This window comes from Pieris rapae, chromosome 16 (genome assembly GCF_905147795.1).
Source record: "Pieris rapae chromosome 16, ilPieRapa1.1, whole genome shotgun sequence".
NCBI lineage: Eukaryota > Metazoa > Arthropoda > Insecta > Lepidoptera > Pieridae > Pieris > Pieris rapae.
The window spans coordinates 8,409,316-8,434,101 of NC_059524.1; the positions used below are offsets into that span (position 1 = coordinate 8,409,316).

At 34.5% G+C, this 24,786-nt stretch overlaps 2 protein-coding genes across 4 annotated transcripts; both read left to right on the plus strand.

Moving 5' to 3' along the window:
* Positions 1-1,041: 1,041 nt before the first annotated feature.
* On the plus strand, positions 1,042-13,278 carry LOC110993111 (cathepsin O). Its single transcript, XM_022259225.2, has 6 exons — positions 1,042-1,329; positions 1,727-2,043; positions 7,233-7,365; positions 10,818-11,011; positions 11,818-11,937; positions 12,250-13,278. The coding sequence occupies exons 1-6, from the start codon at positions 1,138-1,140 to the stop codon at positions 12,437-12,439; spliced, it is 1,146 nt and encodes a 381-aa protein (XP_022114917.2). The 5' UTR covers positions 1,042-1,137; the 3' UTR covers positions 12,440-13,278.
* A 1,624-nt stretch (positions 13,279-14,902) lies between these two features.
* On the plus strand, positions 14,903-22,841 carry LOC110993109 (galactose mutarotase). 3 transcript variants are annotated; one of them, XM_022259219.2, is made up of 6 exons: positions 14,903-15,139; positions 17,010-17,145; positions 18,263-18,478; positions 20,951-21,210; positions 21,759-21,918; positions 22,494-22,841. In XM_022259219.2, the coding sequence occupies exons 2-6, from the start codon at positions 17,017-17,019 to the stop codon at positions 22,806-22,808; spliced, it is 1,080 nt and encodes a 359-aa protein (XP_022114911.2). In that variant the 5' UTR covers positions 14,903-15,139; positions 17,010-17,016; the 3' UTR covers positions 22,809-22,841. The 3 variants fall into 3 exon arrangements, with proteins under 3 accessions (XP_022114911.2, XP_022114910.2, XP_022114912.2); XM_022259218.2 differs by having other exon boundaries at positions 14,904-15,143; XM_022259220.2 differs by lacking the exon at positions 14,903-15,139 and adding an exon at positions 15,439-15,519.
* Positions 22,842-24,786: the final 1,945 nt, after the last annotated feature.

Below are 24,786 nucleotides of genomic sequence, written 5' to 3' on the forward strand. Positions count from 1 at the left end.
TCATAATTTTTTTAAACATAATAAAATTGTATGTGGCCAGTGTATCTTACTATGCATTATTTTTCTTGTCTAATACTTGAAAAAGAAATTCCATTTCCTTTGTCATTGCCGGAAGTTCCTGAGTACCAGTACCTTCCGCTTAGGCGTATTCAACGAAGAGCTATTCAAATCGTCGATGACAAGATGCTCTGACGACGTGACTGTTACAAGCGGCCCTTGAATTTGCTTAGAGATGTGGGATCTTCTACCGCATTTAATATGAACAGTGTTCAGAAGAGTTGTTCGGATGCAGCTGCAGTTTTATCATCGGACCTCAAGGTATATAAAATAGCATCCGTATTACCTCGACGTCCGTCGTCGACGTATCGGTCGTATTTTGTACCTTCAGTACAAAATACGACGAAGCGCTTCGGGCAGTTTTTGCCACCACGATGTGGAACCAGTTGCCATTGATGTATTTCCGAACCAATCGACTTAGGGTCCTTCAAGAAGAGCGTACAAATTCTTAATATGCTGGCAATTCGTGATTTATGGGGACGCAATAAGAGCCAATAAAATTTAACTACATTGTTGTTGTCGCCAAAAGAAAATATTATTATATAATGTTATCAAAAAGTAGAACGACAGTAATGGCTTTCATCCATGGTAAATTGTACGATAAATGTTTGTTTCTTATTTTATAAAAAGAGAAAATTTGTATTTTAATTAGAGTTTGATAACAAAATGTATTGTTATTATAGGTACATGTTATATGCTTTTAAAGTGATATATGGTTTAACTTCATCTACGAAATAATTGAATGAAGTAAAATAAATGTATGTTTGTTTTACCCTTCAAATAATTCCTTCAAGAAGTTTACGTTAAAACTTTTGGATTCAATTGAAATAATTCAGAATTACAAATGGCGGTCGAGATACGTGGTGCTGCCATTCCTAAAAATCAAAATACCTTGATTGTTATGTCATGATTTAAAGTTGTTTTGTCACTGTCAATGCGAAGTGGAAGCCCCTGAAGGTGTTATGTCAGAACGGAAAGTTAAGTTTTAACTTTTAGAAAATCGAGATTATCAGAGTCAAGTGCACGCAAATTTTGTTTACAAAAAACTTTTCTTTACTTCTGTAATTCTCTAAAATTATAATGAAAAAGTGGTGGAACTGGATTTTGGTTTTTGCTTTATTGTGTTTATTATTCGTGGCTATACCGCTTTCCTACTCAGGAGGTAGGAGTAAAGAAGAATTACGTCCTATGTTTGAAGAATATGTAAAGAAATATAATAAAAGTTATTTTAATAACTCTGCGGAATACGAAACAAGATTTGAACATTTTGTGGTTAGTTTTTCTACTATGGAAAATATTTTTTAACTTTTTGTCATTTTTGTTCATGATAGTAATTATGTTAATTTTATTGTCGCGTAGGCTGTAATTATAATTCCAAGGAGATATTTTATCTTCAGTATCAATACAATATACATGCATATAATTTGTATTTTATAAATGTTACATTGCAGTATGTTAAACCTCAATTATCTCTATCAAATTAGTTTTTTTGATGAGTATGTTGGTTAAAAAATGTAGAAAGTAATTAGTTAATAGCTTTCTGTATATTTATAACTAGAATTATTTTTCATATGCTGCTTTGTTATTTATAACCAAAAAAATTCTACCTTTTCTATTATATACATTAGTTTATACGGACATAAAAAGTTTTTTGTTTATTTATTTTTAGGCTTCAGTTCAGGAAATAGATGAACTTAATTCAAAATCCAGAGGGCCAGAGCAGTACCGAGCAAAGTATGGCCTAACTCATCTCTCAGATATGTCTAAAATAGAGTTTCAAGAGCTCCATCTAGCAGATGAACAACCTCATAGGAGAAAAGATTCTCGTAAATCAAGGAACCCATTGTTAACTATGTCAAATCTGGATGATAAAGAAAAATATGAAACAGAAAAAGATAAGAGTGCTCCAATATCATTACATGATAATATCTATATTATTATAAGGAAGGAGAGGGCAGCAGCCCCACTTCCTCTGCAGATTGATTGGTAAGTAGCTTTATATGCCCTTTATCACATAAATACAATATAGAAATCAATTTAAGAGCTTGAAAATAGAACTTATCATTCTTTTTTAAGAAAATGATAATATTTATTGGCACCTACCTACTACGCAATTACCTAATAATATTAATATAAATAAACCTATGTTCTAATACTGTATGCACATTGATGAACTAGAGTTCATCAATGCTGGTTGGCGTTTATGTGTTACGACTGTAAAGTATACATAGATTAATAAAACACTCCTTTTAAAACAAATTAAAATTACTGTAACAGATGTGTAATAATGCTATAGAGACTGTTTGTACCACTTTGTATTATTTTTGGATTAAGTTGCATTGTATGCCAAAGTTTTCATCTTCTTGGACTGGTTAATTGTTCCTGTCTTAGGGTAAATTTTGAGACCAGTATGCAAGTCCCGAGTTGGACGATAAAAATTGTGAATTGTCAACAACCAGTCCCTTACTGTGCGGCTTGATATTCCTTGGAATATGCGAGCCGTTGGGCAATGTGAGTGTTAATGGCCGGTGGTATCACTTTATACCAAGTGGGCCTCCTAATAAGAAAAACCAGACACTCGAACTTCGGCTTATTCTTGCGTAATTTAATATCAATAATAACATTGCAATATTGTATTACACTCGTATATGGCCGTGGCTCTATTGAAACAGTCTGATTCCGGAAATGTAATGTTACCAATGATACTGTATATTGCGTATGGAAAACATCACAAATCTTCGGACTTATTTTAAACTAAACATCGTCCTAATAGAAGTCCTGCTAATGTAAATTGATGAATTTTTAATGCGTTTGATTACATGTCAATACTATTTTAAAGTTCTTGCCAAGAGCTGATATTTTTGAGGTTTACAAGGAAAAACAATTATTTTTCTTTAGGGGCCGTTCCAGTAAGCACTATAGAGGGGAGGGGATCTCTGATTTTCTTATTTAATGATAACGTCAACAGTATTTACTTTTTTACACATATTATCCACACATTGTCTATGTATTTCTAAGTTATTTTCTACATTTTCGAGGATTCCTACCTGACAAGAGGACTTGCGTATTGTATAAATTGTAGTGAAGCTGTTTACGTAATACTTGAGCGGACCCTTACCGACCTTTATAAACAAAACAGATAACGATTCGATTATACTATTGTCTTTTATTAACATAACTTTTACACATTTAAAGAAAAACACTTTTTTACGGATTATGGTTATGTGTTATTGTATTTAAACTTATAATTATTAAAACATAATTTAAATTTAACCGACGTTTCGCGTGCTTTATAGCGTGCGTGGTCACGGTGACCACGCATTGGTGTTTTTCTTTAAACGATACAATTGCTAATTTATAAATTTTAATATTTTTGATTTGATAAATGGGTAATAAACGTCATTATATCCAGTTTAATATAATATTACGAACTTACCCAGGAGCTAGTTTGTACCATTTCCTCCTCCTCATGTGATAACCTTAACAGTACACTTCGATTGGCACAGTACTAAACTGTAACAGTACATTATTAATATTTTAAACATAACATGTTAAAATAAGGACAAAAATATGTTATACAAAGTATATACATTGTGAAAATGACATGTGAACAGAAGGCGCTAACTAGATCCATGCAACTTCTCTTCAGTACTTCGCGATATCGCGGCACACAAATCCTGATCGGACATTTGTATTGAAGAAGTCGAATGCATCAGCCTCCTGTGCACAAGCCGATTGCCTCACGATGTTTTATTTCGCCGTCAAGTAAATGTTAAATTCGTCTTAAACGATGTACTATAGTGCACAGCCGTGGACAGAACCTAACCACATGGATGAGGATTGGAGTCAGTGGCGTAGCAAAGGGCGGGCGGCTGGGGTGGTCCGCACCAGTTTGGGATGACACCCACCCGGTCTCTCAACTTTAAGAACTCAACTTGAATTCGGGGATCCCGCAAAAGAGCCTGACGCTGTCGTGGGGGTTTCCCCCTCCCATACTCGCGATCCTTTAATTAATGGTCCATGTCCTTTATCATATAAAATTTCAACTCACTCAAAGAATCATGATCTAAGTAATTTTTTTATGTGTCAAAATTACTGACATAACATAGTTTGCTTTTATTAAAAGACGCGATATGAGAATCAATAAAGAGCAATTGATAAGTATTAAACGCTTTATTTTTATTCAAGGTCGTTAACCTTTGTCGACCAATATTGACGCACAATGCGACATTTATTTTTTAGTATTCTTAATTGAACCCATTTAGGCTTTATATCTTATTTATCAATAAGCTTGTCTTTGAATATATTCTATTATCCATTGATAATGCATTCACCGTTCTCAAGAGATACGTACTAAGAAGTTCATTTTAAGTTTGGTTGGGTTTTACTGCTGAACTTGTGCCAATGCCGTCAAAGCTTCCAACACACTTCCGAAACACTTCTAACACAGTTCCATCATCAGAGGTCGAGGCGGAATATGATACTTCGTTTCACCTGGACATCCGACGTTCCGCGACTGAGCGATTTTCAAAGCATTTTTTGGCCACTTTCTGCCTGCTTCAGAACCAGTTCGCTTTTGGGTGCTTCTTTCTTCTTCTTTAAATTCCGGCAAAGAACTTGCGAGCCTTCGCGTTTGTGTGTCAGGCACATAGACCCACTTGACTATTAAATAAATTTTACATTTGTAGAATTGTGGGGTTTTAAGAGGACTTGGAAACAGACAGTAAAAACTATTTTTTCGGTTATTCGATAGGAAGGAGGCGAAGGTTTCTATGCCTGAGACAGAAGTAATCAACAACTATCCTTAAAGGAAAGTTATTCAGGAAACAGAAGAATCTGTTCATAAGTTGAAACCCATTATTATTAAAATCCTTGACACTCTTTGAATGATTTATGTCATAATAAGGATAAAAGTGACCTAAAATAAAATTAAAAAACAATTAAAAAGAGAGACATGATAAATCAAAAATAAGATCAGAGACCTAAGCAATTGATGCTCTAAGCCACGCAAAAAAAAACTGAAGTGAAAGTGGATGGGTCGCACACACACACACACACACAGACCACAGGTGGAAGAAAAAAGGAGAGGCCCACTAGGCAAACGGTACAAAGGCAGATCTTACGCTCGATGGTATGATGACATCAAAAACATTACGGTCCCCAAAGGATGCAAATGGCTCGGAAAAGAGAAAGATGGCAAGCCTTGGAGGAGGCCTTTACCGGAGAAGGTTCCTGATACATACTTTTCAAAATATTTACTAACGTATAGGATAGCCAGATATTAGTGTATCAGAAATAATTTAAATAAAATAAAAATGTTACATGAAAGGCCGTATTTTACTACTAAAAACAGTTTGTTTAAGACTTATTAGTATGGAAGTGAATGGTGTCTGTTAATAATAGAATTTACTATATCTGCCATTTGCGTCATACAACTGGTTTCGCTAGTTGTCGTTACAACCGATTTTTATAGTTTAATTAATTTTTTAAACCTATAAATGAAATATTCATATGGTAAAATATAAGAAAACGATTTTCGTACATGAATCACTACTTGTCAATGTCTACCACAGACTGTTTAGCGAGTAAACTGCTACTGTAAGATATTCTTTCAGAAGCTTGGGCTGTCGGGAGTGGGATACTTGACTAAAAGGCAATTTGGGGTTTAACACTAGTCTGTTTGTTATATACCCTATAGGGGGATTTGAGAACTGGCAGTAAATGTAAAATTAGATGCATTTAATGCATTTTCGAGGATTCGTACAAGATAATTAATACGTTTATGTACTGTTTCTGACAAGAGGAGGGTGGGGGGATAAATTGCAGGAAATCTGAAAACTGGAAAACGGAAAACCTAATACTTGAACGACCATGACGTTTCTATAGCACTATTTTAATATAAATAATATTTATTGGGATATATCCCAGGCAGTGCCAGGGTATAAAATAATAAAAGAGTTATAACATACATAATAATTATTTTAATATTAATAGTAAATCATGGCAATAAGTATAATAATATATTCGAGATGGGCTGGGCTGCTTGCAGTTCGATTGATCAATTAGGAAATTTACCAATGACGTATTATGCATAAATTTAAAATTGGGATGCAAATTAATTATCTTTTTATATTAGTTAAGTCACAGGATCCGGTCCAAATTAATGGAAAGCCATAATAATATTGCAACAATACATCTACTTGGGTAATAAATGTTTTTATTCACGGCATCATGATTAAGTCCATAGGCGAAGTAGGTGGAATCAATTCTGGGGATACTAAGAGGTACTAAAGTCAGAGATACATATATACACATAGAATATAGTTACATATACTTGTATATGCCATGTTCTTTTTTACGGTGGTCAATCGTGGATCAAACAAAAACAACAACTTGACAACGAGGAATGTAGTGTAATAAATTTAAAACTAAAGGCTTAAGATAAGAAGTAATTGATGCACTATGCCATTGCAATAAACTTAGGTGGAAATATGCGGGCCACACCGCTCGCACCAACAATAACAGATGGACAAACAGGCTAACATGGTGGAAAGGCTATCAGAGAAAAAAAGAGAAGTCATCTTGTACGGTTAAAGAAGTTGGTGGGGATGATTGGGAGAAAAATCCTGAGATAGAGAGATATTATTACAGTCATTGGAACAAGATATAATTACAATTTATTTTTGTATAAAATTTTAATTCGTATTCTTGAGTTAAAATTTAACCATGAGACGTATTAATGTAAAATTTCATCTACCATCCAGGAAAGTTCCAGCCATCCGGCGGGAAGTCTTCCTCAGTCTGATCACAAAGCACTTTGTTTTGAGAACTAGCAAACTGTGGAATCGACTCCCTGTGGGAAATCCAACTCTTAAACTCTTCCCTGAGAGATAAGAACTCCAACTCTTCACAGTTAGAGTGTAATCCTCCCTCAAAGCCCGGCAACGCACCCACTAAAAATAGTATCCATGTATTGCGATGACTGCCCTTTAATGACGTGGAATAAGTGATCTTATATTCCATAATAAATATATATATATTTTTTAATTTTATTTACCCCCATATATACATGAAAAAAATAATTATAAATGTTGTCTTATTAATTATTTTAGTTCTAGATAATAATTAACATTTCTGATTTAATTTTGGATCTTATGTGATCTTAATGTCTGCAGGCGGTCGAAGGGTGTCATTGGAGCCGTGAAGGACCAGGGATTGTGTGGTGCGTGCTGGGCGTTTAGTACCATCGGTGCTATGGAAGCAATGGCTGCTATTACAACGGGAAAGTTTCAACCTCTTAGCGTGCAGGTAAGAAGTATAAATACGCAAACTAGCAGGAGGCTCTTCTGATGTTTTAGAATTTCCTCGTTGTAATAAGATCTCTCAGATCAGGTCTCCATCCATCAAAGGGACAAAATCGTGGGTGGAGGATTGATAGTATAGTCAAAAAGTTCTAAAACGTGAAAAATAGAGATAAAGGTCCTAAATATATGAGCGATGGCTCATTCAATCACCGAAATCCTTCAAGAACATTTTTCTAGAGGTGATTCCGAATCAAAAGAGCCATCGCTCTATTTTAAAAACTTTTTAAGTTAAGAGTTTTTTTTAAAAACTCTTTTCTAAAAACTACCTAACTAAAAACAGACATTATCTGTTTTTAGTTAGGTAGTTTTTATATGGGTTTCTTTCAGTCGTATAAATGTGCCCACATCTTGAACGGGCGTAAAATAAAAGATACAAACAGGTTGTGTTTGTAAGTGGGTTATGTTATTTCGGTAACATAACGGTGATATGGCTAAAAATAACTCTGAAGTGTATTTTTGGAAATATGTACGAATATTATTCCGCAAAGTCTTTCAATATAAAATGCTTTCAATTTCAATGGGAATGCTTTCAAGTAACAAATACCTGCACGGGGATCCCAGCTTCTCAGACATCTTTAGAGTCATATTATAAGATATAAACTCAAGGGCATTGAACTTTACAAAAGTACACCTTCGTTGTACAAAAATATATTGGGTTGCCCTAAACCTGACTGGGGAAACGCGTACGAGTGGCTAATGATAAAGGAGATTATTGATTTTAAAACACGCAAAAATTTGAGTGTTACCCCCTATAGCCCTATACCCCTCCTATAGTAGTCCATTATACTTAAACGTACACATACACTAACGTTTTTAATACAGTCAAAATCTGTTATAACATCGTAGGGAGTACTAATATTTGGTCGTAAAAACCGATAGTCGTAAAAGCCGATGACGTTATTATTAAGAACCTAATACAATAGAATTTTGCCGGAACCTATTTGGTCAATATAACCGGTATGTTCTAAACGGTTTTGACTGTAATGATTAAGTAATTTATTAGGTAGGAATAGGAATCGCTAGTAATTCTGTACCATAAGCTTAATTTTCAGTATATATGGAGTAGTTAACCCTAGAAATAGTAAGCAGCTTACAGAGCTTGTAGTCATTCGATGCAAGTCGCACATTTTGTAGGTTTCGCATAGATTATGCGGTTCTTGTTTAAATGTTAGAGCGTTGAACCGGAGACGTTAAGAACGGACGTAGGAAAAGGTTTATTTATTTAAACTCCAAATAAAGTCATATAGGTAAACAAAATTCGTTAACAATCATTTCAAATTCTCAGGTCCATCAAACTCAAATTCAAAAATATCTTTATTCATATAGGTAAACATGTACACTTATGGACGTCAAAAAAACAAATTAAATTAATTGTAAATTTACATTTACAACTATATTTGACGATCTTCCAATAGATGTTTGGAAATTCCATCCCACAGCTCATCCTTCTTAGGCAATTCGTTTGACTTCGCCATTAAGTTGTGAAATAGGCTGCCCTACTCCATACGATTGACTACCTCTCTGAAGTCTTTTAAAACTCTTCTGTATAAACATGTCTTAACCCTATCCTGATCAATCGCGACTTGTGTAATTCTTGTATTTCCTTTTCTTTTGTTTTGCATCATGAATCCGTAAGATTTTTAGGTATTTTTTTTGTATTGCATTTGATTAAGGTTCTATCTATTTTTTGCATTTTACTCATCATTCATTTTTTAGTTTTTCTCTTACTATGGTTTGCCTGGAAGAGATCGCTTGTTAGCGACAAGGCCGCCCGTTGCATCCCTTATAATTTTTGTGTTATTTGTGATTTATTTAATTAATAAAGAAGTACACTTATGAACGTCAACAGAAGAGATGTTAAATTTATTCTTAATTAACATTTACCAGTTCGTAAGTCAAGGGCGTAGAGCGGGCAAGAAGAACTGGCAAGAAACTTTTTAATGGCCAAGTTTTGAGTCTTAAAAATTGTTTGAACTGAAGCAAATCAATCCCAAGGATTAGGATCATTTAAATAATCGTCAAATTTACAAAAAGCTTTATTGATTAATCTACGTTTAACGTGTTATACATATAATCGTAGTATATTGTAAATGGAGGAGCAATATTAAGCGAGCGATTCGACCATGACCGTCGGTCGTGTCAGGCACAAAAGGCCGATCACCTAACTTGTCTAAATAAGACAATTTATGATATTTTCAAAGACCATTTAGTGTTTGAGTGCCTTTTGATTTTTTAACGCTTTTTTCGCCGGCGTTTTCTGAGCAAGGGAGGCGGCAGGAATATTGCGGACAAAAAAGAAATACCTACGTAAGGATACTTGATGGGAGATCAGGAAAGACGTTAGCTAGAAAACGATTTCGGAGTGAGGCAAACGGTATAAAATAAAATACGGCTAAAACAACAAAGTTCATTATACTACAAATTATTAGATAAAAGGCCTTAGGCAAATGATGCAGATCTTAACATGGGGCGTTTACATTTAGCTTGAAATCAGAGCCTTTGATTTCTGTTTGTTTTTTTCATTATTTTGTTTGTCATTTGTTTTTTCTAATTGATGCATATGCCTTCGACGCCTGCAATCCAATAAACCAAGGAATTACTCATTAATTAAAGAATGTGGGATACGTTTTCAAAGAATCCTTATTTAATTAAAGCACAAACCCTATTAGCTCTTAATTAACTCTTGTATATTTACTATAGAAGACCTATCCTCTTTTATTTTATAGTTATGGATAGAGATAGGTATATTCGTCTGTGTTTATTAGGGTATTTTAAAGTAGGTAATATCTTATTTTATTTACATTTCAAATATTACTTTTGCGGGCTTTTTCTGCCATTTCTAATCATCAGCCCCTCTTCTTTTTGGCTTGCCCACTCTTCTTTCTTAGGATGGTTCCTGACTGTTATCGTTCATGTATTTATAATAGAAAAACATTACGCATAGAATGATATTTAGCATGTTAGAAGCAGTAACGAGCATCTAACGATGACACGTCTGTACTTAAAATCCGGCAACGCACTCGCGTTTGACAATGTTAGTGTCTTCTTAACATTTAGCTATGTTATTTTTAATTTGTTCGATAGAAAAAAATAATTGAATACAAACAATTGTTTTGATGATTTCTTTGTGATAATAGTTTTTAATTCATTCACCTGTATTAATAACATTTAAATGTATAAATCTTTAAAAATGTATTTGTAACCAACAAGAATTTGTACCTACATATAACGTAAACATAAAATTAAGGATGCACCTTAAAGAAAATATAAAAGATATCAAAACATACATATATTTCAACTTTGTTTGACAGTTTCTCGCCCATACATAAATCATACTTAATTGTTTAGTACATTGGTAATATCGTTTATGTATTTGAGAATTTATTTATTTTTCAGGAAGTGATAGATTGCGCCGGCCTTGGCAATAGTGGGTGCGCTGGTGGCGACATCTGTCTCCTACTGGATTGGCTCACTATGACCAAGTCTGTCGTGGAGACGGATAAAGAATACCCTCTGAAACTCACGAACGGAGTCTGTGCGATGAACAAGAATGCGACCGGTGTTCGTGTGAAGTCATTCACTTGTGATGAGTGAGTATATTATATTGACTGATGTACATTGGGTCAAAATTTAGAAATCAATAGCTCGATTTTGGGGTCTGGGGGAGGGGAGGCGGTGTAAATTTATCACCTCCAATCAATTTCAAGTACCAGAAACAGTTATTTAAATATAAATATATATTACATTAAAAAAAACATATTACCTAACATTAACCGGGCCCATTGTCCTCGGTCATCGACATAAGCCGGTCGTTTATCAAGCATAGTTGAACTTATCACAGGTAACATTAGTATCAAGACAGTTTATTCCTGCTATAATTAGTGTTACCAGTGCTAGATTTTATAAATTTGCCGCGCGTTTTCTGGATCAACACTAATTTGCCAGACTATACCGGTGTCACTTACCTGTAAACAGCACGGAGTAGGAATGAGACAGAAGCCGGTCTCCTGTTTCTCTCACATAATAAGCCTTCTCTCACCTCCTCAGTTTTCCGCCATTATTATTGTTCATGCATCAAGTATAGTACTAACCTTTACCATTATTATTTTACTATCTCAGTGTAACTCTCATATATGTATTCTTAATTTTTATTATAAAATTTATTATTAATTTATCAGACTATAATTATATATTAGATTGTAGTTCACACGCTTCATGTATTTTTCACTCATATACCCACATCCTTATACACTTACAACGAGTTAGCGATTTTTTCTACACTAGAAAGAGAACACATATATATATGTCTTCTCCCCCCCCCCTTTTGACAAACGTTTTCTTCGTAGTCTGTCACATTGAGCTTATGCTTTGTTAAAGTGAGTATTGTTACTTTTAGTTTTACAAGTGCAGAAGACAAGATTCTAGCGTCGATTGCTACACATGGGCCGGTAGCGGTGGCGGTTAATGCGTTAACCTGGCAGAACTACCTTGGTGGAGTGATACAATATCATTGCAGGTAATTTTCAATCAGATTTTAAATAATAAAATGGACAATGCTTATACATATGGTACACATACAGCTGCCGACTGAAGTATTTCCGAAGCAATTCCACTTATTATTTAGGAAAAGAGCGTATTAATTCTTAATGGGCAGGCAACGCACTCGCGAGCCCTCTGACATTGACCGTCCATGGGCGCCGGTGTCACTAAACTCCAGGTTTGCGCCAAAAAATAATGAAATTTTGATGAATCAGTGAAGCTATTTTCTCCATTTTAAGATTTCTATTTTGGAGTATAAGGCACTTATTAGCTGAATTTCCTTTTTTAGCGGGACTCCTAAAGATCTGAACCACGCAGTGGAGTTGGTTGGTTACGACCTGACAGCTGATGTGCCGTACTACATTGCGAAGAACTCGTGGGGTCCAAGTTTCGGGCTAGGAGGCTACATTCACTTGGCCATTGGGGCAAATACCTGTGGATTGGCCAATGAGGTAGCGTCTGTCGATGTCACGGTGTAAATTCGAAGAATTAGTATACTAGCAGTGTACTCAATCGAAGTATCGAATTTATTTTGCATCTACCCTCATTTGTTCGAATCTCGATAGAATTTTTATTTTTTGTTACTTCTTTAATTAAGATTTCAACGTAAAAGGAGACTGATTTTTTTGTACGTCCATATTATTTTTAGTATCAAATATCCATGACAAATAATAAATATATAAATCAATGAACAACTGAAATCATGTTGGCTCTGTCTACTCAAGAAATGAAAGAGACAGCTATAGTTTTTAAAAACAAAGACATAGTCTTTTCGTATATTTGTTAATTCTTGCCAATATTTAGGGTAGGTCATATTTTTTTGTGTCACAAAACTTGTCATACGATCATTGTATTGGAATTTTCTTTGTATTTAGTTTGTAACACACACTGTTTTTATTTTTTATTAAGATGGTTTAATTTGTTTTGCAACTACCCGCATTTTTAAAAAACTGCGATCATTAATTTATATTATAAAACTTGCATAATATTTTTTAGAAGAAATCCGTCCAAATTTTTCATGAAAATTATTTTTCATAGTACCACAAGTGTTGTTCTATTTATGGGTATGGGGCAGATATCAAAGCATATCGCCAATGTTTCTAAGCCAAGAGTGAGATAAGCTTAGAGGTGCTGGAATCGAGTACTGGAAAAAGAGATTGAAGTAAATTTGCCCCATACCCTTCTGCACTTTTGCTATTAAAAATATATTTAAGCATTTGTGTACATTCCAGTAGTTAGTTAAGCTAAAATGTCAATACATACTCAAAAAGTGCCTTAGTTTTGTAATAACTTTTGAATACATGTTTTTTTATTTATTTTTTTGAGTTTTATTCAAGATCTCTCATTTTCTCTACACTAATAAGAAGAAAAGGTTTAAATTTTGTTTCGAAAATCTTTGAATCGATAAAAAGTAATAATCATCATGACGCTATAATACAACCTTTTTATGTCTCAGATGTCTGTATCTATTTCACTATAGGTAATTGGGTCTTTGGCAAGCCGGCTTCCATACGATGTTTTCCTTCACCGTTCGAGCGAATGTTTAATACGCACATACAAGAAAGTCCATTGGTGCACAGCCGGGGATCGAACCTGCTACCCCTGGGATGAGAGTCGCACGCTGAAGCAACTAGGCAAGGGCGGATCCGGCTTTGGCGTCACATAGACGTGGTCAAGTCAAGAACTTATATGTTTGCTATGATACTAAGCTATTATATTATATTAATTATATATTGAAGGTACCTAGTTACATAAAATGTTCATTTAGTGGTCCACCTAAGTTCAAGAACCAGCTCAGGGGCGTGTCATGACGTCCCCCCTTCCCCCCGTGAACCGCCGTTGGCCGTTGCCACTAGGCCAACACTGCCCAATCGAAAAAAATACTATGACCAAAATTTTAGCCTTACCATGTTTAATGACGGAATATGCTTAAAAGGAGTATTAAGAATATCCATAGCACTAAATCACCTGCATCATGAGCATACCCTACACACCTCCTTCATACCCTCACTATTACTTAAATATATTTCATAATATTTCTTGATTTTTCCTTTTGTTGGACGATTTTGTATAATATTACCTATTTATTCAATCGTTGATTATCTTTAGTGTAATTGTTTTTGTTACATGTAGTTTATGTTATAGGACTACAAAATGAAAAACTAAAAAGAAAATAGCTACAGCATGTTTCACTAGTATTGATAAAAGTTCTAAAAAAACTTTTAGAAACAAACACCAACCATACCTACATAACGTACATTTACCCAAAAAACGCTACTAACAATTTTCACTAACCATTCAAAACATTAAAAATCAATAACAATCGATCCTGTCCTAGGCTGATTGTATTCTTGTGCAACACTAGTCAAATTATATAACTGTAGTATAAAAAAAATATTACGCCCAGTAAAATCATTAATGTCAAATGAAAGTACTAATATGAGTGGTTCAGTGGCTAATAATAATGACTGCTTAATATGAGTGGCTCTCCGTCAGTTACTTTCTTCCGATCTACGCCCTTGATTTGAGAACTGGCAGTAACTGTAACATTAGAAGCATTCAATGTATATTTCTTTTTTAACGTTCATAAGTGTACATTATGTATGTAGTTGACTACACGGAGAATCCTAGTGTAATACTCTTTCTGTTTTGACTGAACATACTTTTTTATTACGTATTATAAAGATTTTTCCCCATAATTTCAAGTATATTATCAAACTTACAATTAAATTGCTACAACGGTTAGGGTCGTAATCTAAAAATATGACTTAGTCCTGTTTGCAATTGAGCCAATGATAGCCAAGCCCAGATAGCAACATACAAGATTATCTTCAATTGAATTATAGTCTAATCTAGTATCTATTGGCTCCACCACCAAAGTATAAATATTTATATTATGCTTTTAAATATATTTATTCCAATTTTAAATTTAATAATTAGATATCGAATGTTTAATATGAAAAGAAAGAGGTTTCACTAAGACGCTATACAGTATACGCATAGATACCAAGTTACAAGGTCAAGAGAACGGTGTGAACTTATACACGAGTGGAATTATACTGAACTTCACATTGGAGTATATATGAGATAACGTATCATCAAACAATAAAGTTGTTTTCGTGCGAATCGTAAAGTTTTAAATACTAATTGTTATAAAGATTTGGTGGTCAAATAGTGCAGTAAGTAAGTACATATTTATATTACGTAAATATATCAAATTCATTTTGTGAGGTTAGCCGGTCAATTAGCTGATAATTGAAGTATTCATTTAATAGTTTATTATATGTAATGTAACACATAAAGTGTTTTTTTATATAATAACTGTTGTTAACGTACAAGAATTATTTAATGATTTTCAACTGATTTTACTATCGGAGTTGAAATAAATTTTAACTACTTCGTTGCTTATTAAATAATTACGAGTTTTATTTATATAATGTGGTTTGTGATACAAAACCGCATCTTTATCATTTTTCAGTATAAATAAATTACTTTTTCGGTTCCAAAGTTCAGTACGTATACGGCATACTTGAAGGAGTTACCGAGTCAATAATATAATGTAAGTCATTTATTATTAGTATTTTCTACCAATTTCGATTACCCAAATAACAAAATTTTTATTTTAACGCGTTACGCGGTAATATAAATTATAAACGTTAACTTAAGAACTACAATAACAATAAGAAAGAACTTACAGATAACGGGACCTTTTCCAATGTATTTAGTTCTACTATATTATGCTAATGTCTATAGTAATGATTATAGTATTTCATTATTACAAATTTTATAAAATTAGTACAAATTTTTAAAAGGCCGGCAACGCACTCGCGAGCCCTCTGGCATCGAGAGTGTCCATGGGCGTCGGTATCACTTAACATCAGGTGAGCCTCATGCCAGTTTGCCCCCTGTTCTATAAAAAATAAATAATTAGTTAAATAATGTCGACAAATAACAATATTCTTTAATTTACTTATTGCATCTTTTTAGAAAGTAAATAGTCTTATGAAAAATAATTGGTCTACAATCTACATTATCGCGCAATATTTATTAAATTCTATGATAGGCTAATAAAGAATTATTGAGAGTATTCCACGATTATAGGCATTAAAGAGCGTTATGGAGTACTTGTCAATAATTTAATTTATGAAAAGATAATTAGAAATATTGATTTTTATATACAAGTAGCGGCACGAAACTCTAGCGCTGACCGTTATTGCGCAGAAGTAAAAAATAAGGTACCTGAGGGGGGCTAGTGGAATGAAGAGCGGGCGCGCGTAGCGTCGATTGGCTCCCCAGTCGCATTCTGTCCCCCGCACCGATACGACACATGCGCAGCAATCCCCTTCACGTATCGGCCAGCGCTAGACTTACGTGCCGCTACCTATATCACGCGTAACAAAGCGGTCATAGACTAGGAAATGCCTTGTACGCCACAGGCCTGATGCAACAACAATCTTGTTTAAGAAATTACGGCGGGTTCTTTTTTTGATTTTATATTAATGTTAACTTAAACGGAATTTAAGGTAACAATTGGTAAAGATTCTACAATAACAAAGTGAAACAGGTTCTAAATGTCGTCAACAGCCTGTTCTCATTGCGATTGCGATCGTAAAGCTTTGGTCTGGTGATCATGACGCACAACGCTGCAGTATGCGCCGCAACGCGGCGTCACGATGCAGCATTTAAGCTTTGGTCTGGTGATCATCACGCACAACGCTGCGGTATGCGGTATGCGTTGCCGGACACTCAATCATATGAAGAACGTCGAGAATGTTCTCTTGTTAGTCAACGGACTTACAGAAAACGGACCCTTTTCACTGTCTTCAGTTCTACTATAAGCTAGTGCCTATAGTAATTAGTATTTTTTTAATTATACATAAATTATTTAGCTTGATTTTCCTAATAAATGTCTTGTAATAAAATATATGATTTTTATTTCGCATGTAATTATTTTAATTGGTTATTCATTCTAGTTAATTTTAGGTCACTAATAAATTAAAAAATATTCTAATATAATATCTATATTTTGACAATTTTGTTTATTTTCAGTTGAAAAATGGTGCATCTATCGGAAGAAGACTTCGGAACGTTTAAGAACGAACCAGTCAGAAAATTCACATGGTACACTGATAGCGGTATAGCCATCTCTGTCATCTCTTATGGAGCCATCATACAATCTATTCAGGTGAGTGAGAGACATGATGATTTATACAAAACTTAATTCATAAGTGTTACTCTATTTTCACTAAAGCGAAGATTCTAGGATCCTGTATTTTTATTGTTTTAGACACACTAGTCATAAATTCTGTCGCATAACGTTTTGTGAAGTAAACGCAATTTTTTTATTTATCTATGTTATCATTAGCACGTATACAGTGTGTAAACAGTGTGAATATATGTAGATATACAAATACATGGATTGATCATATACCTACTGGTACATGATTATTTATTGGGGCTTTTACCTTAGCAGTAATTAATTTACAAAGAAGTTTCACTTCTTACATGTGTACTTTGTACGCACGCACTTTTTTAAATAAGCAAGTTGGTGATCAGCCTTCTGACACCGGACATACGCCGTCTTTTAAGGTTTTAGACATGCCGATTTTCTCAAGATTTTCTAGTTCACCGTACCAGCGACTGTTAAATCTTACAAACTCAGGGATCCACGATGAAGCCACTTAGCAGACAGTGCTCAGTGCAGTCAGTTGCAGATTACCCAATTTGATAAAGAAACTAAATACTAAGCAAACTTTTTTATTCGTCGTGGTCTCAGTACAAAAACATTAAACAATGTTTTTGTACTGAGACTCCACGTTACGTATTGGACGTTAAATATTTTTCAAATTTATACCACTTGATCTGTATAAGTTACAACAATAAGGGCCTTTTTCACAATGTCCGGATAAGTTCCAAATAAGCTATTTATTACTTATTGGTAGGATAAAATAGTGTTTGTTGCGTTTCACGACTGTCAGATAGCGCTATTCGTCATGAAACGCGATGTTTCTTATTCGGAGCTTTTATCTTTCAAATAAATTACATACCTATGTTTTGCATAGCTATTTGGTACTTTATCCATACATTGTGAAACAGAGACATAGGAAAAAATCTTGTGTGTGTCAATTTTAAAATTAAGAACGAAGAAGGAATATTAACCCACTTCTTGTATCCATACCCTTTTGTGTATCATTTTTGTTTAGCAAGCATCATTAAACAAAAAAACTATTAAGTTTAAGGGGAATAGTCTAGAGGATGACATGATTAATTGAGTTACATTAGTTGAATGGTATTTTATTTAGGTTCCCGATAAAAATGGCGTGGCCAGCGACGTTGTTCTTGGCTTTGATGACATTGAAGGTTATGTCACAAGGAACACACCATACCTAGGAGCAACGGTTGGTCGATGTGCGAACAGAATAGGTGGCGCCACCTTCCAAATCGATGGTCAAACTTACGAAGTCGCTAAAAACATCGGCAAAGATCATCTACATGGTGGAATCGTTGGCTTTGATAAGGTAAGAATTTCAGAAACATATTTTTATCTTATATTCTTCTATCTTTAAACGAGTAATTCTTGTTTATATATATACTAGCTGACTTGGCAAACGTCGTTTTGCCATGTATATCATTTATAATAGAGTGACCCGAGTGACGCCTACAACGCATAGCTAGCTGAATACAGTTTATTTTTTAATTTTTTTTTAACTCGTGATATCTTTTGAATGGATTGTCAGAATCGAATAATTCAAAAAGTAATATAAAGATATTGAAGCAGTCTTAAATAATACATTTATTTTGATAAGGGTTAATACCAAGGTACAAATAAAGAGCTTTTTGTAGCGGTGGTATTTTAATTTCTTTTTTTCAATAAAAAAACGCTTATTGTGACATGACTGTAATAGTTAGAGATATGCTGCCGCTGATTTTTTGTAGATAATGGTGTGTTCTAAAAAAATGTAGTATATCATTTTGTTCTATCATCAATAGTTTTCGCAGCGCACGCGATGTAAGGTAGTTTTTTGATATTTTTTTCACACCTTGGATTACGTTATCGTAATTTTAGTAAGAATGCCTATTTTTTTTGAAAATGAAATATAGCCTATGTCACTCAGGAATGATGTAGCTTTCCAACAGTGAAAGAATTTTTCAAATCTGCCAAGTAGTTTCGGAGCCTATTCAATTCATACAAACAAACAAAAAATCAAACCTTTCCTCTTTATAATATTAGTATAATATATATGTATATAATTGGAATCTCGGAATCGGCTCCAACGATTTTAATGAAATTTAGTATACGGGGGTTTCGGTGGCGCAAAATGTCATTTTATTCTGTCGGTAAGATCGAAAAATATTTATCATTTATCATTTTATTAGTATGTAATTCGTACTTAAATTTAGTTTTCAAAAAACACAATTTATAAAAAAAATAGTTTTAATATACAATTTAAATACCATATTACAAATATACAATACTTTAGATACAGTCATATTTAGATACGAGAACTCAAAGTAAGTAGGTTTCTTATATGTGACAATCGAATACATTCACTACCCAACTTCAAAATTGTACGATGAAACAAAACTTCTAACTTTTAGACAATTATCTTTAATGGATGAATATTTTGGAAATAAACTCCGACTACAACACATTATACACAACGCAAACCTACATAATATACACAAATAACGCACTTCGACCAACGATTTTTATCTTTCAGAGGTCTTTATAAATCTTCACTATTAATGGATTTAAAACATTATACATGCAATAACGATTTAAAGCATCATTATATATATTCTATCATATGCTGAAACGGAAAGTATATTGTGTACAGTAGTAATTATAAAATTATAAAGGCTATGTATAATTGATTACGTTAAGTACATAAAACATTCATATTTATTTATTTTTACTAATTCGATACGACACACTGATCTATAGCCTACATAAAAAACATGAAGAAAAATGTATTAATATTCCTAAATCTTATAACTATATAGCAAGCAACTCATGTGAACTCAGCCAGTGTACAAACGATGAGTCTACCTAAATAGAAACTTTGTTATTTGTATTGCTAATAATATGTCAAATGGAAGAGACTAGCTGCCCACGACACAGTAAATGCTGTTTGCGCTAGTACAGTTCTTTGGTTCTTTTAATTATACTTCGTTTTTGTAATTTGTAATAAAATTTCTTTACATTTAGCGCAGTCTCGTCTACGTGTTCAAATTTACAGCGAGTAACGCGTCCTTCCATTAGCACTGTTTATCTAAAAAATATCGGCATTATAATGATAAAGATTTATTATATTCCATAAAACATTTTAAGCATAAGTGACACAAGACATCAACAGTAAGTGATAAAAATAAAAATGTTGTGTTTTATTTATCAAAGCCACATGTAAATGCCTAAATGATATCACATATTTCTTCTATCTTATGTTCTCACCGTCATCGCAATTTCGTATATCCATGTGGCATAAGGCTGGCCTTTCGATCTTGTGACACGTGGTCCCGGCCATTTTGTCTCCCGGTCACCTGTCCAGGCCATTTGAAGGGAGAATGTCAGTGCATCATTGATTATTGTAGATATGTGTATTTAACAGACAGACAGACAAACATAAAATTTATTACAAACAAAACACACACACATAACCACACAAAATAACAATAATCAAAGAAACAAAGTGAGATATCAAAAAACAATAAAAAGAAAATAATAATAATAACTAATTTTTTTTCTCATTCGGCAATTGGCCCTGGCTCAGCATTATGGTGAGGAGCAGAATGTTCCAGCGCTGGTCATTCTTCCAGAGATCAAAGCAGCTAGTGTGCACCTCAGTCGCAAGGGAATAAAGAAAATTCTTATTGTCATTTTTTGATTTGCCAGACATATATGTATACATTTAAATATTTTTATTGTTGGATAGTCCTTCAACACCTAACCCCGATTTATAATATTTTTATATTTATTCTCAAATTTTCAGGTAAATTGGCACACTGCAGTAGACGGAAATAAGGTAATATTCAGCTACCTCTCCAAAGACGGCGAAGAGCATTACCCAGGCAATCTCATCACGAACGTGATATATGAGGTGAAGGATGATGAGCTGCATATCAACTTTGTCGCCAGTTCTGACAAGAAGACAGTGATAAATTTGACCAACCATTCATATTTTAACTTGGCGGGACATAACACAGGAGCAGAGGGGCTCTTTGACCATGTCATCATGATGAACGCAGACCAGTACGAACAAATTTTTATACTTTTATGCAAGTGTTGTTTGTTTCGTTTTAAACGGAAGCTTAATTGATCAGTATACAGTGTAAACTCTTTATAACGTTATCCTTTATAACGACAAACTACCTATAACGTTTGAGTGAGCCCAAGTTGGTTGCTTTGCGTTAAAACTCACATATTGAAACATTCTTTATAGCGATACGCCATTCTCTATTACGAAGAAATGTGTTCATATTTGTATGAACGTTCTTATACCAACACAAAACAATAAATAGTTCTTCTGCATGTGCGCTAACCGCAGCCGTGGGGGACAACCTACTGCCCCCATGGCTTGGCCCAGCTTCCAATTTTTTTTTAATTCAGAACTGGACAGATGTTTATCCACAATCCATCTGATGTGAAGTGAGATGTGGGCTATTAGAGGGCACATCTATCCAGTGTACTTACCTTTTTAGTGCATAAGCATTTTTACAACGATATTAACATGTAAAACAACCTTAGACCCGTTTAAGTGACTGTTATAGATGTATTTTGAAAAATTGTTGTTTCTATAGGATTACGGAAACTAACGAAGGGTCTATACCCACTGGCCGACTCCTCCAAGTAGGAGGTACACCTTTTGACCTGCGCGTGCCCATACGTCTCGGAGACGCGATGAAGAAAGGCGAGCTTTTATTTGATGACAACTTCTGTATCAATCGCTTCGGTAACAAGGTACTTATTGCTCGTTGGAATTTCTAGAAAAACTCATAGTGACGGCAGAGTGGATGCCACCAGACCTCGGGGCCGATGCCCTGCTGGATCGATCAAGTAAAGGCACTTACGGGTCTTACCCTCACCTAGACGCAGAGGCTTGCCGAAGACAGGGAAGAGTGGAGGAAGTTGTGCGTCGATAACACGACCTTCATAAATGAGAACTGAAGATTTCGAATTTAAATACATAGCTTTGCTCATGCGAGCAGTGTGGCCCGGCCATTTCTGCTTATATTTTTTTTTAATAGGATACTGCCCAATGACGTATTTCCGTACAAATTCGACTTAGGGTCCTTCAAGAAAAGGACGTACCAATTCTTAAGGGCCGGCAACGCACTTGCAAGGTATCTGACGTAAATGTCGATGGGCGGCGGTCACTTAACATCAGTAGAGCCTCCTATTACATTAAAGGACTTAATTTAAACTGGAAAATGTGAATGAAACTTCATCAGTAATTATTTGTCTTTTAAACATTGTATCGTTATCATTAGGATTGCTATTAAAATTCTTATTTTTTGTATTTTGTTTATTTTCAGGATCTTACATTCACAGCACGTGTAACTCACCCAAAATCGGGGAGATACCTTGAAGTGTACACGAATCAGCCTGGCGTTCAGCTTTACACCGGCAATTTTCTGCCTGCCCCAACTGAATCTGCATTGGTTGGAAGGGATGGCGTTGGCTACAGGCGTCATGGAGCCTTTTGTTTGGAAACTCAGAACTACCCTGATGCTGTCAATCATAGCAATTTCCCTAATGCTGTTTTGACACCAGGCAATATATATGACCATAAAGTTGTGTATAGATTTGGCGCGGAAAAATCACAATCACCAAACGTTATGTCTGTGTAATTTCAAAATATTAAAATATTTTTCACCTGTGGATATTTTTATTTTATTTCGTATGTGTATATATTTATTTTCAACATTATGTTGAAAAATCTCTAAAATAGCATTCGATTATCAATAAAAATCCTTATATTAGAAGTAAAATAAAAAAAATAAAACAGATAAAGGAAAGAAAAGTATAAATACATTCTTAATATTTTTTTATAAAAATTCAGTACTCGGATTACAATGTATAACTAGTATTGTCTTTTATTTACATAACTTTTACACATTTAAAGAAAAACACTTTTTTAACGGATTATAGATATGTATTATTATATTTAAACTTATAATTATTTGTACATAATTTTAAATTTAAACCGACGTTTCGCGTGCTTTACAGCGTGCGTGGTCACGGTGACTGAAGACAAAGGTGTTAAATGTCAAAAAGTATTACAGCTGCAGAAAATGTTGTGTTATCTGTATTTATTTCCCCGGAGTTGGTATCGACTAAAAGATGTAGGGTTTTTGCAGAAATTGCTCACGGTGTCCTCCATTTTCGCGGGTTGTTTATTTTGAGATTTTAATTTGGATATTATTGGATCCCAGGTGTTTGATAATTTTAGGCCGTCCTCTCTATTGAAATTGGCGTGTTTTTTGATTTCAATGGCTTCGCGTACCAATCTTGGGAAGAATCTTTTTTCTTTCGCAAGTACTTTCGGTTGGTCAAAGCGTATGTAGTGATTAGGCCTATCTAGTGTGTGTTCACAGACTGCTGATTTTGTGTGTCGTCTATGTCTTATGTCCGCGATGTGTTCCTTGAGTCTGCTGGACATATTGCGTTTAGTTTGCCCTATGTAAGACAGGCCACAGTCGCAATCCAGTTTGTATATACCTGCATCTTGCAATGGGGTGTTACTTTTGATTGGTCTTAGGAATTGCTGAATCTTCTTGTGCGGCTTGAAAATTGTATTAATGGAAGCTCGTTTTAGGACCCGGCTAATTCTATCTGTAACTCCCTTCACATATGGCAGGTAAGCTGGCTGGCGAGGAACTGTTTGTGTCTTGTTTTTGTTTCTGTGATGCAGCCGGGGGATGCGCAACTTGTTTCGGTGTAGCACCTGTTTGACATGCTGTAGTTCCTCCTTGAGGTGGGCCGCATCACAAAGACGTTGGGCTCTCTGAAACAAACATTTACCGACAGAGAGCAGTTGTGACGGGTGGTGGTGGGATTCACCATTGAGGTACCTATCTGTGTGGGTTGCCTTTCTGTGTATTGTGTGACCTAGTGTGCCATCTGCTTTGCGTATAATTAAAATGTCCAAAAAGGGCAGACAGTTGTTGTTTTCTTTTTCAACAGTAAATTTAATGTTCTTGTGTATTGAATTTAAATGCGCTAGAAATGTAGATATTTTGTCATTGGGGAGTACTACAAATGTGTCATCGACATATCTCTTGTACAGTCTAGGTTTAACCGGGGCATTGGCCAAAGCTCTCTCCTCAAAGTCCTCCATGAAGATGTCAGCGACTATAGGTGACACCGGAGAACCCATGGCTACTCCATCAACCTGCACATAGAACTCATCTTTCCACATTAAGTACCCTGATGTGAGACAGTGTTTTACAATATCTACATAATCTGGTGACATGTTCTGTTCCTTAAGTCTTTTTGAAATTATATCTAGGCAGTCATTTAGTGGTAAGTTTGTAAATAGTAACTCAACGTCAAAACTCACCATAGTTTCGTTGTGGAGTAATTTGAGATCTCTACATGTTTCCACAAAATGGTAAGAGTCCTTGACATAAGCACTAGTGTGCCCCCTGAGAGGGGATAATATTGATGCTAAGTGTTTGGCTAACCTTTGTCTTCAGTCACCGTGACCACGCACGCTGTAAAGCACGCGAAACGTCGGTTTAAATTTAAAATTATGTACAAATAATTATAAGTTTAAATATAATAATACATATCTATAATCCGTTAAAAAAGTGTTTTTCTTTAAAT

Bases quoted from the DNA above. Each gene is read 5' to 3' on its own strand.
- LOC110993111 (XM_022259225.2), top strand. From the start codon at position 1,138: ATGAAAAAGTGGTGGAACTGGATTTTGGTTTTTGCTTTATTGTGTTTA. The intron at 7,366-10,817 runs GTAAGAAGTATA...TTTATTTTTCAG, and splicing joins TTCAACCTCTTAGCGTGCAG to GAAGTGATAGATTGCGCCGG. The intron at 11,938-12,249 runs GTAATTTTCAAT...TTCCTTTTTTAG, and splicing joins GTGATACAATATCATTGCAG to CGGGACTCCTAAAGATCTGA.
- LOC110993109 (XM_022259219.2), top strand. From the start codon at position 17,017: ATGGTGCATCTATCGGAAGAAGACTTCGGAACGTTTAAGAACGAACCA. The intron at 21,211-21,758 runs GTACGAACAAAT...TTGTTTCTATAG, and splicing joins ATCATGATGAACGCAGACCA to GATTACGGAAACTAACGAAG. The intron at 21,919-22,493 runs GTACTTATTGCT...GTTTATTTTCAG, and splicing joins TCAATCGCTTCGGTAACAAG to GATCTTACATTCACAGCACG.